General features: G+C 38.9%; 1 protein-coding gene across 1 annotated transcript in view; it reads left to right on the top strand.

Annotated features, from left to right (window-relative positions):
- The window catches only part of LOC115223812 (MAP kinase-activated protein kinase 2), a 135,739-nt gene that overhangs the window by 76,377 nt on the left and 38,072 nt on the right, over positions 1-21,290 (top strand). The window contains exons 3-4 of the mRNA XM_029794476.2: positions 14,858-14,922; positions 20,090-20,169. Of these exons, the coding sequence (XP_029650336.1) occupies positions 14,858-14,922; positions 20,090-20,169 (145 nt within the window). The remainder of the gene's footprint in view (positions 1-14,857; positions 14,923-20,089; positions 20,170-21,290) is intronic.

Here is a 21,290-nt window from a genome sequence, read left to right as displayed (position 1 = left end):
GATTAAAAGAAGCTTTGTTTTAGGTGAAGGAAACTTTGATAAATGAATGAAGCAAACAAGATGAAACAATGATATCACAGTAAAGGGGTCATCGTCATCACCATCATCATTGTTAAGGCAGCAAGTTGGCAGAATTATTAGCATGCTAACAGGCGCAGGGATGGCTTTGGGGTAAATAGCTTGCTAACCAACCACATGGTTCCGGGTTCAGTCCCACTGCGTGGCATCTTGGGCAAGTGTCTTCTGCTATAGCCCTGGACCGACCAATGCCTTGTGAGTGGATTTGGTAGACGGAAACTGAAAGAAGCCTGTCATATATATGTATATATATATATATATATAAGTGTGTGTATATGTGTTTGTGTGTCTGTGTTTGTCCCCCTAGCATTGCTTGACAACCGATGATGGTGTGTTTACGTCCCCGTCACTTAGCGGTTCGGCAAAAGAGACTGATAGAATAAGTACTGGGCTTACAAAGAATAAGTCCTGGGGTCGATTTGCTCGACTAAAGGCGGTGCTCCAGCATGGCCACAGTCAAATGACTGAAACAAGTAAAAGAGTAAAAGAGGAAGATTATGCTAAGTGAGGTTTCTTCTGGTTTTACGTTCTGTGTTAAAATGGCGCCAAAGTCAGCTTAGCCTTCCATTCCTTTCGAGGTCAATAAAATACATACCAGTTGAACACTGAGGTCAATGTATTCAACAAGACCCCTTTCTCAAATTTCAGCCTTTATGCCTATAATAGAAAGGATTATTACTGAGACAACAAGTTAGAAGTTCATGCTGGTGTTATGCCTAGGGTGTCATATATTTGGTTTTGCACATCGTATTGTTCTAGAGAATGTTTCAGAAAACATAAGAAAATTATGAGTTTATTTTAAAATTTGAGATTACATAGACAGTATTTTATGTAAGATATGGGCAGTTCCCATGAGAACTATCTTTTGAATTTCTGCCATTTTGGAGTTTCCTGCTATCTGAGGTAGATAGGAATCAGCCCGTTTTACTATCATTCCTTGGGCACCTATGACTGACTACAGGTATTGTTTTATTCTTGAAGTTCCACATTTTGCCAATTCCTATTTCAAGATCTTTATACTTGCTCAGTTTTTGGTAGGTCTTGACAGATACATTTATGTCGATTGGGACTGTCATATCAATGAGGAGGCATGATTTTTGTCCGAGGTCTTCCAATATAATATCTGGCCCATTCGCATCTATCTTTCTGTCAGTTTGAATGAAGTTCCAGAGGAGTGAGATGTGATTATTTTCAAGCATTGGAAATGGTTTGTGTTCCCACCAGTTTTTATCCTGGGGCAGGTCCAGGTCTTTGCAAATTACCCAGTGAATATATTTGTGCTGCTCTATCATGCCTGTTGAGATATTTGGTAGGTGCAAGAAGACTGCACATGGAGACAACATGATCACTGGTTTCATTTTGTTGTTGACATACACAACATGTTGGGCTACTGCCGTTTTTTAATATATTAGCCAATTATTATTGAGAGAGCAATGCATGCCATCAAAGTGACACTGGGTTACAAATATATGAAGCCCAATATACCCATCATGACTATCTGTCTGATAAGGGTACTCCAGGCACATGCATCACAACCATATGTGCGCAACAACATGGTGACTATATATCAAGATAAACAGCACTTTATCTTGCAGGTGGGGCCCAGTGAGAATTTTCTTCAGGTCAAGTAGCCTATCCTACTCAAAAAGTTCCTGAATGAGGGTCATTTAAGGATGATCAACAAACACCTATGTTTCTGGAGGTGAATTATTCAAACCCACCAAAATTCTTCTGAAAACATGTCTATGATGCCCTCCCCCACTACTCCTGCTCTTGATCAGAGATGCACATATTGTCAGCCACGAAGGAATATACTCAACTGGTGAAGGTCAAACAACTGATAAGCAGATCTGTGGTATTGAGCAAAATCTTTGCTTAGCCCATCTTTTATACCAAGATAACATGAGAGCCAGTGCCTGGTGCTGCATCAGGACATGTGTTATTGTTGTCATTGTCGTCATCAGAGAGAGAGAAGGCAGTGCATGCCATCAAAGTGACACTGAGCTATAAATATACAAAGCTTAGGTCATCTGATAAGGGTACACCATGCACATGCATCACAACCATATGTGCATGACATGGTGATCTCATCTCACGATATGCAGCACATGGCCTTGCAGGTCGGGCTGAATTAGAATTTTCTTCAGATCAAGTAGCCCATTCCACTCAAAAGGTCCCTGAATAAGGGTTGTTTTAGGATGTTCAGTGAAACACGCATGTTTCCAGAGGTGAGTTATTCAAACCTCAAAAAATTCCTCTCGACACATGGTTCCCCCACTACTTCTGCTCATGATCAGAGATGTACATATCGTCAGTTACTAAGGGACATGCTCAACTGGTTTAAAGTCAAGCGACTGACAAGCAAATTTGTGGTATTGAGCAGAATATTTGCTGTAGCCTATTTTTTTATATCAAGATAAAACAATACCATAACAAAAAAAGAGCCATGAGAGCCACTGCCTGGTACTGCATCAGGGCATTTTCATGTGAACCCTTATGGTTGATAAAGAGATCATCATCATCATCACCACCATCATCACCACCACCACCACCACCACCATCATCATCATCACCACCACCACCATCATCATCACCACCACCATCATCATCATCACCATCATCATCATCATCATCATCACCATCATCATCATCATCACCATCACCACCATCATCATCATCACCATCATCATCATCATCATCATCATTCATATATTCATACCAGCAATATGGTAGTGTGGCAGATAGTGCAGTAGAAATATGCCTGAAACTATTATTATTATTATTGTCATCATCATATCATCATCATCATCATCATCATCATTATTATTCGACATTTGATAGTTTCAGGCAAATTTGTATTGCATTATCTGCTACACTTCCGTATTGCTGGGGTGTGTGGTGTGTGTGCAGTGATGTGCATTTTCGTTTTTTTTTATTGTTGGAGGAGCACAAATACTTTACAGTATTGTATTGCATCAGTTTGCTTTGTTATGCAGCTTGGTTGCAATTTTTTGCTGTATTAGTGTTTGTGTTGTGCCTGTGTGTGTAATGCGAGTTGTCTCCTTCTACTGGGTGTCCGACCTAAAGATTACATGTAAAGAGTTGTTTATTTAATTGCATATTTACTGTATAGAGAGTGTCTTGTATTTGTGGATTGTTTTATTTGGGTTGTAATATTATAATTATAGTGTCTTGCATAAGATGTGGGCTCTTCCTAGCAGGGTTATTTTTTGGATTGTTGTGTGGTAAGTAGCTTGTTACCAACCACATGGCCACAGTTTCAGTCCCACTGCTTGGCATCCCCTCGGCGACCAAGCCTTTGTAGTGGTTTGGTACCGAAACTGAAGGCCCGTCATATATTATTATATATATATGTATGTGTTGTGTGTTTGTGTGCTGTGTTTGTCCCCCTAGCAATTTCTGACAACCGATGCTGGTGTGGTTTTGTGCATCACTAGCGGTTCAGCATAGAAACTATAATAAGTACTGTGGTACAACGAATAAGTCCCGGGGTTGATTGCTCGATTCAAGGCTGTGCTCCAGCATGGCCCAGTCAAATGACTGAACAAGTGAAAAAAACATTTTTAAATTAGTGTTGTTGTGTGTGTGTGTGTGGTGGTGATGTAATGCGAGTTGTGGTTCTCTATGGGTGTCCGACTAAAGACTACATGTAAGAGTGGATTTAATTGATATTTACTGAAGAGATGCTTGTATTTGTGGACTTTTTATTTGGGTTGTAATATCATAATTATAGTGTCTTGCATAAGATGTGGGCTGTTCCTAGCAGGGTTATTGTTTGGATAGTGTGTAGCATAGACGGTCCACAAATAGCTTCATTTTCATTCATATGTTTTGTATCCAGTGTGCCAATTATTACTGTATTGTTTTCACCTTCATGTCCCACATCTTGAATGCTTCAATTTTGAGATCTAATAATAATAATGAAATTATTGTATACAGTGCTCAGGTGCACCACAACTTGTCACAAGTGCATATGAAGTATATGCAGTAATGTACAAATGTCTGGAAAGCGAACAGTGTATGAGTCAGATACATGCTTGCGTGTGTATGGAGGGGAGAAAATCAGGTGTAGTGTTGGCGAATCTCAGGAAGCATGAAAGTTTTGAAGATGCAGTGCGCTGCCAACTAACAACTGATGCCGGCAGTTTGTTCCATACTTCAGCAATTCTTAGTGTGAAAAAAATCTTTCCGAAAGTCATGGGAGCTGTGCTGTTTTCTGACTTTGTAAATATGTCCACGGGTGTTAGACAGGTGGAGTTTGAAAAGGTGCTCAGAGTTTTTGTTTGTAAGATGTTTTTATAATTTTATGGGTGTCTGCCAAGTCAGCTGCCAGACGTCGGAGTTTCAATGTATCCATGTCCGGGGAAGTAAGGCGTTCAGAATATGGCAAATGCCTGATGGAGAGTATTCTTTTGGTTGCACGTCGCTGAACGGCTTCCAGACGATTGATATCCTGGGCAAGATAGGGATACATCAATGAAAACCAAAAGTATGCAGACAGACACACAACAGGCACAACTTCCATCTACCAAATTCCACCTACAAGGCATTGGTTAAACCAAGGTTATAATAGAAGACATGAACTCAGAACCAAGGGATCACAAAATAAATTTCTTAATCTCACAGACTCATTGGAGGGTATTCTCTTTGTACTTCGACAATTTTTCTACTTCTTTTTGAGCATATTTTGGTCAGAAGGGACTGCAATGTCTATCAGTAAGCAGGTGTTTTTCTTTTCCTCAATCCTTGATTATTGTCTGGGTGATTAGCTTTTATTCCTTTGTCAGTTTGAACAGGTATATCCCAGGTGGCTGTGGCCTGGTCATTGTCATCTACCTTGTTGGGCATATGTTTATACCATTTCTTCTCAGTTTTTCTATCGTAGTGTTGGCATATTGCCCGATGGGTATTACTACTTACTTGGTCGTGTACGTGTGAGTGTATTATTATTATTATTATTAATATTATTATTATTATCATTATTATTATTATTATTATTCACGCCAGGCAAAGTTCTTAGCAGCATTTCACCATCTTTACGTTCTGAGTTCAAATTCCACTGAGTTTGAATTTGCCTTTCCCCCTCAGGGGTTGATGAAGTAAGAACTAGTCGAACACATGTGGGGGGAGGGGGTGATGTAATCCACATGCCCCTCCCTCCTCTGGCCTTGTTCCAAAATTTGAAACCATCATCATCATCCTCAGCATTCCTTTAAGTTGTGGTTTAGTGGAACTCCTGGAGTCTTGCATACCTGGTGGTATTGCTACCTGCAGCGTATGGTACCTAATACTTTCCTGATAATTCTGGCCATGCCAAGGAGGCAAATTTTTATTATTTTCCTTAATATTGTTATGTCAAAGGCAGCAAGCTGACAGAATCGTTAGCACACCATGCGAAATGCTTAGCAGTATTTCATATGCCGTTACGTTCTGAGTTCAAATTCCACTGAGGTCGACTTTGGCTTTCATCCTTTCGGGATCGATAAATTAAGTACCAGTTACGCACTGGGGTCGATGTAATAGACTTACTCCCTTTGTCTGTCCTTGTTTGTCCCCTCTATGTTTAGCCCCTTGTGTGCAATAAAGAAATAAGAATCGTTAGTATGCAGGGCAAAATGATAAGTGGTATTTCATCTGTCTTTGTGTTCTGAGTTCAAATTCTGCCAAGACTGACTTTGCTTTTCATCCTTTTAGGGTCGATGAAATAAGTACCAGTCGAGCACTGGGGTCGATGTCATAGACTCATCCCCTCCCTCGAAACTGCTGGCCCTATGCCAAAGTTTGAAACCATTATTATCGTTATGTCAGTGTAACCAAGGAAACGGTTTAGACAACATATACAGCAGAAGAATTTTGTGTTTCATGGATCTTTAAATACTGTTTGGCAGGATGACATCTTCTTTACTGTTGTTGTTGTTGTATTAGCTCTGACATTCCTTTTTGAAAATGATAGGCTGTGGAGATTTAGCTGCTATTTTTAGTAGGTCCTGCAACTATGCATGAAAGGTTGTCATTATTGAATCCCAGGTCTGTCCTAATCAAGTAGCTCTATGACCAAAAGCTTTCCAGTGGTGGCCATCCCATCACTATATATATGTATATATATATATATATATATATATAAAGATAAGATCAGAATCATTTAAATTGACATTAAATGATGATGATGGGGATGATACATACATACATATATTTGTATATATATACATGTATACACACACATATATATATATGTATATGAATATGTATTTATATATATATGTATATGTATATAAATATGTATTTATATATATATGTATATGTATATAAATATGTATTTATATATATGTATATATGTATTTATATGTATATATATATGTATTATATATATATATGTATTTATATGTATATATATATATATGTATTTATATGTATATATACATATGTATTATATATATATATATATATGTATGTGTATATGTATATGTATATATGTGTATATGTATATGTATATATGTGTATATGTATATATGTGTATATATATATATATATGTATGTGTATATGTATATATGTGTATATGTATATGTATTTGTATATATGTGTATATGTATATGTATATATGTGTATATGTATATGTATATATGTGTATATGTATATATGTGTATATGTATATATGTGTATATGTATATGTATATATGTGTATATGTATATGTATATATGTGTATATGTATATATGTGTATATGTATATGTATATATGTGTATATGTATATGTATATATGTGTATATATATATATGTATATATGTGTATGTGCATATGTATATATGTGTATGTGCATATGTATATATGTGTATGTGCATATGTATATATGTGTATGTGTGTATATATATATGTATGTAAATATATGTATATATGTGTATGTGTATATATATATATATATATATATATATATATATATTATATGTATGTAAATATATGTATATATGTGTACGTATATATATATATATATATGTATGTAAATATATATATATATATATATATATATATATATATATATATATGTATGTAATATATGTATATATGTGTACGTATATATATATATATATATATGTATGTAAATGCTGTGACTACAAAGACCCGGGCTGCTTTCTGCAGCAATTCCACATACCCCCTACTCATTCTAAGTACCCCGGATCCCCAAAGTACCCTGGACCCCCAAAGTACCCCGGACCTCGTTGCCCATGTGCCGCTGACACGTTAAAATGCTCGAACCGATCGTGACGATGCCGGACCCTCCGGCCCCTGTGCAGGTGGCACGTAAAAAGCACCCAATCCACTCACGGAGTGGTTGGCGTTAGGAAGGGCATCCAGCCGTAGAAACTCTGCCAGATTCAGACTGGAGCCTGGTGCGGCCCCTGGCTTCCCAGACCCGGTCAAACCGTCCAACCCGTGCTAGCGCGGAAAGCGGACGTTAAACGATGATGATGATGATGATGATGATGATGATATATTTATGATAGTATAGGAGGCATTTGAAACAGATTTAGTTGCTATTACTAGCAACATAAACTACCACATAGTCTCCATTTTACAATTGTGTAGCATACATTTTATAAATGGCTGAATCCGAAGTTTTGCCCTACATAATCACTACAGCTGCTATTACTACTACTACCACTACAGTATGATGCTGATACTTAACATATATATTACACACACACACACACACGCATATACATTACATATGGAGTTCATCCTTGTGATATTTGAACTCGGGAAACACACTTAAGTACTACTAATTATTCACTTCACTGGTCTTCTGCATCAGTCTTCCTGTCTGTCTGTCTGTTTGTCTGTCAGTCTGTTGATCTGTCTGTCTATATTCGTAGTCATGATAGCTATTCAGTGAACGCCATAGTTCACCATATTGAGTTCTGTCCCTTTAGAGATGTACTACTATATATGTTTACACTGGTTTACTAAAGCACAAGTACACAAATGCATACACAACACACACACACGCATATACATTACATATGGAGTTCATCCTTGTGATATTTGAACTCGGGAAACACACTTAAGTACTACTAATTATTCACTTCACTGGTCTTCTGCATCAGTCTTCCTGTCTGTCTGTCTGTTTGTCTGTCAGTCTGTTGATCTGTCTGTCTATATTCGTAGTCATGATAGCTATTCAGTGAACGCCATAGTTCACCATATTGAGTTCTGTCCCTTTAGAGATGTACTACTATATATGTTTACACTGGTTTACTAAAGCACAAGTACACAAATGCATACACACACACACACACACACACTCTTAGAATAATGTCTCTGACAGAAGATTCTTGCCTGAGATTCCAGACGGTAGGATTGAACCTAGAAACACGTAGTTGACAGTCAGACATACCCATGTGCATCATTATCATCATCAACATAATAATAATGATGATAATAATAATAATAATAATAATAGTAATGATAATAATAATAATAATAATAATAGTAATGATAATAGATGCAGTACCAGGCAGTGGCTCTCGTGGCTTCTGATCTTAACTGATTGGAAGTGTTATCATGTACATTGTTTTGTCTTGGTATAAAAGAAGAGCTACAGCAAATATTCTGCTCAATACCACAGATTTGCTTGTCAGTTGTTTGACCTTAACCAGTTGAGCATGTCCCTTAGTGGCTGACGATATGTGCATCTCTGATCACGAGCAGAAGTAGTGGGGAGCATCATAGCCATGTGTTGAGAGGGATTCTTTGGGGTTTGAATAGTTCACCTCTGGAAACATGGGTGGTTCTTTCAACATCCTTAAACAACCCTTATTCAGGGACCTTTTGAGTGGGATGGGCTACTCAACCTGAAGAAAATTCTAATTGGGCCCCACCTCCAAGGTTATGTGCTGTTTATCTTGATATGAGATCACCATGTCGCGCACATATGGTTGTGATGCATGTGCCTGGTGTACCGTTATCAGACGGGTAGTCATGATGGGTATATTGGGCTTCGTATATTTTACCCCGGTGTCACTTTGATGGCATGAACTGCTCTCTCACTCAATAATAATAATAATAATAGTAATGATAATAATAATATAATAATAATAGTAATAATAATAATAATAATAGTAATAATAATAATAATAATAATAATCTCAACAGGCATGATAGAGCTGCACAATATATTTGCTGGGTAATCTGCAAAAACCTGGATTTGCCCCATGAAAAAAACTGGTGGGAACACAAACCACCCCCAGTGCTTGAAAATGACCACATCTCACTCCTCTGGAACTTCCCCATTCAAACTGACAGAAAGATAGATGCAAATAGGCCAGACATCATATTGAAAGATTTCAAACAAAGAACATGCCTCCTCATTGATATGACTGTCCCAATCGATATAAACGTATCTGTCAAGACCTACCAAAAACTGAGCAAATATAAAGATCTTGAAATAGAAATCAGCAAAATGTGGAACCTGAAGACTAAAACAATACCTGTTGTCATAGGTGCCCTGGGAATGATAACAAAAGGGGCTGATTGCTACCTAACTCCGATACCAGGAAACCCCAAAATGGCAGAAATTCAAAAGATAGTGCTCATGGGAACTGCTCATATCCTATGCAAAATACTTTCTATGTAATCTCAAGTTTTAAAACAAACATAATTTTTGTATGTTTTTTTTTTTAGACATTTACTAATACAACACTAAAAAAAACCCCCCAAATATATGGCACACTAGACATAACAACAACATGAACTTCCAACCTGTTGTCTCTTGAGGTCTCTGGGTGAGACTTGGAGCCAACTTGTACAACTATAAAGCAAAAGTCAAACATAGAATAATAATAATAATAATAGTCCTTTCTACTATAGGTACAAGGCCTGAAATTGTGCGTGAGGGGATGAGTTGAAATACATAAACTCCAGTGTGTAAATGGTACTTATTTCATCAACCCTGAAAGGATGACAGGCAAAGTCGACCTCAGCAGAATTTGAACTCAGAATGTAAAGATGGACGAATGCCGCTAAGCATTTTGCCCAACATGCTAACGATTCTGCCAGCTCACCTTAATAATAAAAACATTAATAATAGTAATAGTAATAATAATAATAATAATAATAATAATAATATAATAATAATAATAATAATATCATAAATATTTGTAAGTAGACCCTTCAGCAATGCAGGTGAGAAGTTCAGCTAAGTATGTAAGGTGATACCAAATAAACAAAAAAACAAAAACAAGATATTGTATTACCTTACAAAGGTTATTTAATGGTTCTGTTATGTTTAGGGAAAGATTCCCTTTATCAACAATAAGATAGAGAATAATCCAAGAGTTCAGAGTAAAAAGTGTTGGCATTGGCAGGTGACCAGAATGTCTACTGACATATTTGTGCATGTGTGTGTGTGATTGCACGCGTGAGCGTGTATGTGCGTGTGTGTGTGTTTGTGTGTGTCTGTGTGTGAGTGTGTGTCTGTGTGTGAGTATGTGTATGTGTATCTATGTTTGTGTATGTGTGAGTATGTGAGCATGCATGTGTGTGTGTGTGTATGTCTGTGTGAGTGTGTGTGAATGTATGTGTGTATCTATGTTTGTGTATGTGTGTCTCTGTGAGCATGCGTGTGTGTGTGTGTGTGTGTCTGTGTGTGAATGTGTGTATCTGTGTATTTGTGAGTATGTGAGCATGCGTGTGTGTGTGTGTATGTGTGCATGTTGTGTGTGTGTTTGTATATATGTGTGAGTGTGCGTGCATGTGTGTGTTAGTGGTTTACGTTTACCTGGTGCGGGCAGAGCTGTGTGCCTTCAAAGCTTGCTTTGCACCCACTTGGTCTCAGGTTCAGTTCCACTGCACAACACCTTGTGTAAATGTCTTCTACTATATCCCAGGGCCAAGCATTGCCCTGTGAGTGAATTTGGTAAACGGAAACTGTGTGGAAGCTTGTCATCACTATCATCATCATTATCATTTCACATCCATGTTCCAGACTCTTATGGGCCCAGGTATCTCATCATACCCCTTTGTCTGCTTTAGCATCATTTCTACAGCTGGACGCCCTTCCTTATGCCAACCACTTTACGGAATGCCCTGGGTGATATTTTCATGCCACGGGCATCAGCAAGGTTGCCATGCAACTTGCATGAATGCAAAACACGGTAGTGGTGGTGGTGGTGGTGGGTCTTTATGCGAGGAGATGAGGAATTAAAGCATGAAAAGGGGGAGGAAAAGAGGGACAGGCAGATTCTTGTTTTCGAAGGGAGAGTGACATACGTTTGTGTGTGTGTGTGTGTTTGTCCCACATCACCTCTTGGCAACTGGTATTAGTTTGTTTATAGGTGGTGAGCTGGCAGAAACGGTAGCACGCCGGGCGAAATGCTTAGCGGTATTTCGTCTGCCGCTACGTTGTGAGTTCAAATTCCGCCGAGGTCGACTTTGCCTTTCATCCTTTCGGGGTCGATAAATAAAGTACCAGTTTTGAACTGGGGTCGATATAATCGACTTAATACCTATGTCTGTCCTTGTTTGTCCCCTCTATGTTTAGCCCATTGTGGGTAATAAAGAAATAGGTATTGGTCTGTTTATAGCCTCAAAACTTAGTGGCTCAGCAAAAAAGACTGATACAATAAGTATTGGTGTGGATTTGTTTGAGTAAACCCTTCAAGGTGATGCCTCCAGCATGGCCACAGTCCAGTGACTGAAACAGAAAGGATAAAAGATGAAAAAGGTGGGAATTGTGAAGTCTGGAATTTGTTTCCAGTGACAAACTGTATTTTTGACAGCATCAGGTGATTTTTTTTTTTCATTCTGAATGTTTATGATTTCCTTCTGTCGGTTGTCTGTGATGATGATGATGATGACAATGATGATGGTGGCAGTGGTGGTGGTCATGGTCGTGGTGGCAATGGTGATGATGATGATGATTGTGTGTGTGCGTTCAGTCATGTGGCGTTTGTGGTTTGCTGAGGAGAAACTGGGGGACTTGACAAGACTACAATAACTCATTGATGGATCTCATGTATTGTCTGTATTATATTGAGGTTTCATCTATCTGCTCTGTCTAGTAGGTTTGGTGTCCGGAGAGACTTTATTTTTAGATTGTGGTTCTACCTAGGTCTGTTATGTTGTCATGTAAAGTAAAAGGATGTGACACATTAGAAATGTCTTATTTACTAAGAACTCAAACAGGAACCAAAATGATTCTAGGATTGTGATGCTGTTCTTAAGTCTTGCTGATATCTCTAATTGTTGATAAAAGTCTGACAACTGAATTTGAAATCCTGTTAAGGCAAACTGGGACCTTAAATTTATTGTTTATACAACAAAGCAAATATTTACTCTTAACACATTTTATCTGTTGCATAGGAAGTGTGTGTATGTGTGTGTGTGTGTGTGTGTGTGTGTTTGGTCTGTTAAGAATACTGTTCATATGGCTAATTAATTTTTCTTACTGTTGAATGTTAATAACTCTTAAATTTATTTTTTATCACCATCCGTTCGTGTCTGTTGCCAGCCTCGCCTGGCCCCGTGCCGGTGACACGTAAAAGCACCATCCGTTCGTGGCCGTTTGCCAGCTCTGTCTGGCCCCCATGTTGGTGGCACGTAAAAGCACTATCTGTTCGTGTCCGTTGCCAGCCTCGCCTGGCCCCCGTGCCGGTGACACGTAAAAGCACCATCCGTTCGTGGCCGTTTGCCAGCTCTGTCTGGCACCTGTGCGGGTGGCACGTAAAAGGCACCCACTACACTCACAGAGTGGTTGGCGTTAGGAAGGGCATCCAGCCGTAGAAACGCTGCCAGATCAGACTGGGCCTGATGAAGCCTTCCAGCTTCACAGACCCCAGTTGAACCGTCCAACCCATGCTAGCATGGAGAACGGACGCTAAATGATGATGATGATGACAACAAAGCGAATATTTACTCTTAACACATTTTATCTGTTGCATAGGAAGTATGTGTGTTTGGTCTGTTAAGAATACTGTTCATATGGCTAATTAATTTTTCTTCCTGTTGAATGTTAATAACTCTTAAATTTATTTTTTATACAACAAAGCGAATATTTACTCTTAACATATTTTATCTGTTGCGTAGGAAGTGTGTGTGTGTGTGGTATGTTAAGAATACTGTTAATATGGCTAATTATTTTTCTTACTGTTGAATGTTAATAACTGATACATTCATAGGATGTGTCCACATACATATTTACATATTTAGGCGACTCTCCTAATGCAAATAGTTTAGGATAGTCCAGCTATAATTTCCCTGGTCATGTTTCTATTATTTAATTTCTAAATATTTAACTTTGTGGCAGTGTTAAGCCAAACATTGTGATTTAGCATATTAAATAGGATCTGCTTTCATCAAAACATTTATTTGTATAAAACAAGAAGTGTCTTTAGGCTTCTTGTGTGGGACTTGAAGAACTGAAAGATTGGCAGAAGGAATTGCTACACTATTTTTTTAATTCTCAACTTCTTGGTATTCTTCCAGATGTTCTCTTGCTATTACTGGTATGCATAAACAGGTTTCTTATCGTGATTTTGAATTCTTGTGCTTTTAGTTAATCACTGGATTTATTGCTATTTTATAGAATTTCTCAGAATAAACTGATTTCTTTCTCTCACATCCTGTCACAGGCATAGAGGTGATACATTTTCTGCCATCTCCTCCAAACTATTCAGGGCTCTCAAACTTATTCAGCCTCTGACCCCTAATTATCTAAGTTTATCATACTTTATTGTAGTGATCAGATCCTTCATCAATCCCTCCACTGTATTTCCATTCTTGTTACTTCAGACGAGCAACCCAGCCTAACCCAAATTGTGCCAACAGTGAAACCAACCACTGTAATCAGCCACTTTGAATTCTTCGTTAATCTGAGAGTCGAATGACACAGTTCAGTCCTGTTCTATTTTTATTCACACAATCTGAGATGTGGAATGTGTCTCATTGCTTTCAAGTCTCTCCTTGAAATTCCATCAGATTTACTTCCATTTCTCATTCTTTAGCACTGTCAAAGAAAGTGGTGTGGGGCATGCTTCCTTAGATTTTTCTTTGGAACTACTTTTCGCTGGACAATTACATTGACTTCAAATTTCCTACAACTATTTAAGTCTGTAAATGAACTACCTTATAGCATCAACTGCACATTATCTCTTACAGTCTGTCCACCCCTGTACAAAGAAGAGCTTATATTTACAGTCTTTTCTCCCATTTGTCCTAGAGTTTGGGACAGTAGGAAAGAGATTATAGATGGTTCTGATCATAAAGCTGATTCCTAGTGGCCCTGTGTGTCATACCTGTCATACCTATTGGCTCTGTGTGACATTTGTTATTCCTATAGGCCCTGTATGTCATGTGTCATTCCTATAGGCCCTGTATGTCATGTGTCATTTCTATTGGCCCTGTGTGCTGTATGTCATTTTTATTGGCCTTGTGTGCCATGTGTCATTTCTATTGGCCCTGTGTGCTGTATGTCATTTTTATTGACCTTGTGTGCCATATGTCATTTTTACTGGCCCTGTGTGCCATATGTTATTCTCATTGGCCCCGTATGCCATTCATCATTCCTATTGGCCTGTGTGCCATATACAATTCCAAATGGGCCCGTGTCTTCATTAATGTTTTAACTAATCTTCTTTTTACTATATATTCAAATGAAACCTTGAACATTCTGTAATTTCATTCAATCAGTCAGCAAAACATTAATAATTTAGTCTTCATGCCAGCATCATTTAACATAAACTTCAATACTTTTCTTCTTCTATTGCAGTATGAAAGGTGGAGAATTATTTACTAGAATCCAAGAAAGAACAAATTCAGCATTTACTGAACAAGGTAAGGAATCCCTATTCCTAATGGGTTGAGTTAAGTTAAGTTAATTTTGGCTCAAAAAGCAAATAGCAAGGCCATGTAGGGGGACATGGAGTTATGTACAGGGTGTTCATGCAAAAAGTTCAGGCCATTTGTGGTCAAGGGAGACTTTGAACCGAGCGGTCGTCGGCATCTTCAATATTTCGTCCGGCAGCTTATTCCACGGATCCGCAACCCAGACGGAGAAAGCCCCTCTCCTTCAATTGAGATGAAATCGTCGCAGATAGAACTTTTCGGAGTGACCCCGCAGCCGACGCAGTGGAGCAGGAGTGAAGAACATCTCTTTCGAGAGGTTACACTTTCCGCTTATGATGTTGTGAGCAAGAATGAGATCACCACGGCGTTGTCGTTTTTCTTTAAACTATACTGAGCAAGTGTGAGGTGTTCAGCCTCTCTTGACCTCTCCATAATTTAATATAGTAAAGAAGAGCTCTCTTCAAATATTTAGAATCCATTGAGAATGGTCAGTATGTGAAGGTTTTCCTGAACCTTCAACACTGGGAAATAACAGTGGGATTTTTACCTAAAGACCCCATTGATTCCTATTCTACTCCGCTGGACCCCCATTTAAAACAAAATCATATATTTTCATAATTAAATATTATTAGGAATTTTATATAAAAAAAAAAAAAATTGTCAAAATACTTTGTGTATCGTAGAAGTATAACCAATTTTATTGCAGATTAATTTTAACAATAAAATCTTATATGGATGCTGGATGGGAACCACTGAGTTAAACCTTTTGAAAGTCAGTTGTTTAGGGGGAGAAATATAGAGAAGGAGGTTGTTCTAGAAAGATGCAGAGAAAGTGTTTAGTGATGGATTGAGAAGGGGTTAGAGGAGAAGTGGTAGATGAGACAAATCATCATCATCATCATCATTATCATTATTTAATGTCTGCTTTCCATGCTAGCATGGGTTGGACAATTTGACTGAGGACTGGCGAACCAGATGGCTACATCAGGCTCCAATCTTGATCTGGCAGAGTTTCTACAGCTGGATGCCCTTCAGATGGTGCCAACCACTCTGAGAGTGTAGTGGGTGCTTTTATGTGCCACTGGCATGAGGGCCAGTCAGGCGATACTGGCAACAGCCACGGAAAAATCATGTTTTTTTTTCACGTGTCACCTGCACAAGTGCCAGTAAGGCGACGCTGGTAACAATCACACTCAGATGGTGCTTTTTACATGCCACCTGCACAAACGCCAGTTCGCCACTCTGGCAATGATCACATCCGGATGGGTCTCTTAGTGCTCCACTAGTACGGATGCAAATATAAAGGTAAAAGTGATGTATGATCCATGTTGTAATAGGAACAGAGACTGTTGTAGTATTAGATAGACGCAAGGGATAGAGAGGACACAGCTGAATGGTGAGACATTGATTTTGATGTACTCATGAGTGAAGGTTTACTTATTAACCCTTTCATTACTATATTTATTTTGAGATGTTCTGTGTTTCTTTCAATTACTTTAAATATAACGAAGAATTTAGTAAAATAACTTAGTTATCATTCAGCTTGTGTTAGGAACATAAATTGTGACTAAGGTTTGGTGGAAGATTTTAATTCAAAACTTATGAAAACAAGACATTTGTACTAAAGAGCCAGAGCCGGTTTCAGCTGGGTTGGTAATGAATGGGTTAAGTGGACATTCTATTCACTACAATTTCAAATATGTGTGGAATGAGTGAAATTTTAGGTGTGCAAACAACACTTCAATGAATGATTAATGGGTTTACAAACAACATAACTTTGTGAATAAAGAGGAATACAGTCTGTCCTAGTGTTAAGTGACTAAACTCCTGAAGGTTGTAGATGCCCCAGGATGTTGATAATTTAAAGATTAAAAGCAACAGGCTCAGTACATTAAGTAGAGGATGTATTAATTTATTTAACAAGAACCAGGTGTTACAGGATTGGTTTTGTTGTAGTGTAAATGAGTGTGTGGTGATTTCGCCATGAATGAGATAGAACTAGCACCATGATAGTTGTTTATCAAGCAGGATTGTGTGTGTGGTAAGAAGTATGCTTTTCAACCACATGGTCTGGGTTCAGTCCCATTGTGTGGCACCTTGTGCTGCAAAGTGCAATGCTCAAAAACACAACACACAGCCCAATCTAGGAATCAGGCTCACACCTCCTGATTGTGAGCCCAGCACTCTAACAACTGAGCCATGTGCTTTTATATGTACATATTATCATCATCATCGTTTAACATCTGTTTTCTGCGCTAGCACGGGTTGGATGGTTCAACCGGGGTCTGGGAAGTCAGGAGGCTGCACCAGGCTCCAGTCTGATCTGGCAGTGTTTCTACAGCTGGATGCCCTTCCTAACGCCAACCACTTCGCGAGTGTAGTGGGTGCTTTTTACGTGCCACCGGCACAGGTGCCTGGGGAGTCTGGCAGCGGCCACGATCGGTTGGTGCTTTTAACGTGCCACCGGCACGGAAGCCAGTCAAGGTGGCGCTGGCATTGGCCACGTTCGGATGGTGCTTTTTACGTGCCACCAGCACAGGTATCATATATGTATATATAATAATAATTTGAGGGAATATTAATCCTAACTTACAGGGAAAAAATTCAATTTAGAAATACTAAATCAAATTTCACACAATATAATATATATATATAAAAAATGAGAGAAAACCCACCTTTTATCAATTCAAAATGAACAATTAAATTACACCATCTAGAAAATTACATGTAATAGAAATATTAAAATTAAAATAACAATAAAATACCAATGATTAAGTAAATTGCCAAAAAATAATAAAAATGTTTATAATTGGTAGATATATGAATATCTGGACATATATATATATATATATATAATATATATATATATATATAATATATATATATATATATATATATAAGCACTATCTGACTCGTGGCTGATGCCAGCGCCGCCTCGACTGGCCTCCGTGCCGGTGGCACGTAAAATACACCAATCCGACCGTGGCCGTTGCCAGCCTCGCCTGGCACCTGTGCAGGTGGCACGTAAAAAGCACCCACTACACTCACGGAGTGGTTGGCGTTAGGAAGGGCATCCAGCTGTAGAAACATTGCCAGATAAGACTGGGGCCTGGTGCAGCCTTCTGGCTTCCCAGATCCCCGGTCGAACCGTCCAACCCATGCTAGCATGGAGAACGGACGTTAAACGATGATGATGATGATGATGATGATATATATATGATGATGGTAATTGTCTCTTGACAGATGACAGCTGTCCCATCAACACACATATCACACCCCATCACACAGCACAAACCCTCAGATGGCTTTTAAGACCAGCTGCTGACTGACAAGGTTTAAAACACAAGTGGCAGATATTATTCAAGCTTCTTCTATATCTTTGTCCTTTGGATTCTGATTCTGAAGGAATGTTTTTGTGAACTAGCATATGTCTTTTAAGTCCAGATATTGTCGTACAAGTTTTGTGACATATGACACAAGTCGTAAGAGGTGGTTGGTGTCCAAGATCATTACCTGTCTGGGCATTTTGATTTTCATGTGACTTCATGATTCATATATCTTGCTTTTGACAACAGAACTCGATCACATATAATACATGTTGGATCTTTTTGGTTTCAATGGCAGTTTTTAACATAATTTCTAGGTAACTAAAAAATGTTAAACTTCGTATACTGGTAGAATGTGTTTATAAAACATCTTTTTCTCTTGGCTTTATTGAGAAAATTTTATAGTTTGTAAGATATTTGTTCTATTTTTTCTTCAATCACATGCTCATTGTTTGTTTTTGATTTTGTCAACTACAGTATAGTAGGGTCAGTTGGGCACCATCTGTAAGGAAAACAGCACCATGATGCAATTCACTCTGCCAGAAATTTGGAAACGGTATGCTGTACTGCTTGGTATTCATGCTGAAAGCTCCAATACGAGCATTTCAGAGTATTTGGGTGTAAATCTGAGGACAAGTACTGAGAGTGATAAAAATCAAACATCCAGTCAGCTTCATGGTGTTTGGAGTTATGGCGACATTATGGCTCCATTCATCTTCCCACACAGCCTCAGGCTCAAAACAGAGGCCTATATCAAGGGCCTGGAGGAGGTAGTGCTGCCCTGGGTCAAGAGGGTAGATGCTGAAAGACCCTATGTTTGGCAACAGGACTCTGCAGCATGCCACACAAGCAGGAGAATCCAGTGATGGTTGTCAGTCAATTTCTGTGACCACATCACCCCTAACATCTGGCCACCTAACTCCCTAGACTGTAACTCCTTAATTATTATGTAGACCACAGTTGAGTGAAACAACAGCAAAACTCCTTGTAATACGAAAGATGAAGGCAAGGATTATGGCAGTATTCACCAACTTAAACAAGGAGACCATCCAGACGAGTTGCAGGAGATTCTGAAGTTGTCTGGAGGCCGTGGTTGAAGCCAATGGCAATTTTATTGAATAAATTTACTCCTTAATCATCATCATCGTTTAACGTCCGCTTTCCATGCTAGCATGGGTTGGACGATTTTGACTGAGGGCTGGCGAACCACATGGTTGCACCAGTCTCCAGTCTTGATTTGGCAGAGTTTCTACAGCTGGGTGCTTTTTATGTGCCACCGGCACGAGGGCCAGTCAGACGGTACTGGCAACGACCTCGCTCGAATCCTTTTACACATGCCACCAGCACAGGTGCCACTAAGGTAACGATCATGCTCAAATGGTGCCCTTTTACCTGCCACTGGCATGGAAGCTAGTTGGCTGCTCTGGCAACGATCACACTGGGATGGTGCTCTTGGCACCCTACTAGCACGAGCACAAGTGCCAGTAAGGCGACGCTGGTAACGATCACGCTCGAATGGTGCTCTTTAAATGCATGGAAGCCGGTTAGCCGCTCTGTCAATGATCATGCTCATATGGTGCTCTTTGCACCCTGCCAGCACGGATGCCAGTCATTGAATTTGAAGATATTTTTATGTTCATGTAATTTTGGTAAATATATCTGTTAAAATGAGGTGTCAGTGTTATTTTTCATTTTTGCGAAATTTAGATGACAGTTTATTTGCTGCACCCTCTATATATGTTTGTATGTATGTAATTTTATACACTGAATGCATATATTTATTGTGTTTAAGCATTTATATCTAAGAGAAATATTGTTTGTTTTTGTAGAAGCTGCTGCCATCATCAGAGATATTGCTACTGCTATTGATCATCTACATTCTATGGATATTGCCCATCGAGACATTAAGGTGAGTTCGATTATCGTTGTTTGATGACTGTGAAACTGCTGCAGTGCTTCATGAATATTGATGGTGTGTGTTTGTGTATATATATACAGGGTGTCCCAAAAAAATGTATACACACCTTAAATAATTGTAAATTTGGGGTTTATTATAATTCGAATAATTTTCAACATGTAAAAGAATTTACAAATATCATTCTATTGTCTTGTTATCGCATGTTCTCAAACTGATGTCCGTTCTGCTCCAGACACTGCTGACAATGCAAAGCGATGGAATGGCACACATCATGGAACAATTCCCTTGGGATATTCGTACATTCATGTTCAATGGTTGCCCTCAATTGAATGACTGTTGCAGGTTTCTGTGCGTAGACTTTGTCCTTTAGGTATCCCCATAAAAAGAAGTCTAGTGGTGTGAGGTCTAGTGAACGTTGAGGGTATTCGACAAAACTTCTCCGTCCAATCCACCTGTTTGGCAAGATCCCATCAAGAAAGGATCTAACATCGCGATGGTAGTGTGGAGGTGCCCCATCTTGCTGGAAATAAAACTCTTCCTGTTCAAAGTCCTCTCTAAGGCTTGGCATGACAGACTGTTGCAGCATGTGTATACATTTTTTTGGGACACCCTGTATATAGGCGCAGGAGTGGCTGTGTGGTAAGTAGCTTGTTTACCAACCACATGGGTCCGGGTTCAGTCCCACTGCGTGGCACCTTGGGCAAGTGTCTTCTACTATAGCCTCAAGCCGACCAAAGCCTTGTGAGTGGATTTGGTAGATGGAGACTGAAAGAAACCCGTCGTATATATGTATATATATATGTGTGTGTGTGTGTGCATGTATGTTTGTGTGTCTGTGTTTGTCCTCCAAGCATTGCTTGACAACCAATGCTGGTCTGTTTACGTCTCTGTAATTTAGTGGTTTGGCAAAAGCGACTCATAGAATAAGTACTAGGGTTACAAAGAATAAGTCCTGTGATCGATTTGCTCGACTAAAGGCGGTGCTCCAGCATGGCCACAGTCAAATGACTGAAACAAATAAAAGAATAATATACATATACAAATGAGTACTAGCAGATGAAGGTAAAGGTCAGTTAATTACAGCTGTTTCGTATGCATTTTTAATAGAAGAA

The sequence above is a fragment of the Octopus sinensis genome, linkage group LG24, assembly GCF_006345805.1.
Source record: "Octopus sinensis linkage group LG24, ASM634580v1, whole genome shotgun sequence".
NCBI classification, from domain to species: domain Eukaryota; kingdom Metazoa; phylum Mollusca; class Cephalopoda; order Octopoda; family Octopodidae; genus Octopus; species Octopus sinensis.
Note: the sequence above shows the minus strand (reverse complement) of the source record. Positions and strands in the feature narration are given on the sequence as shown.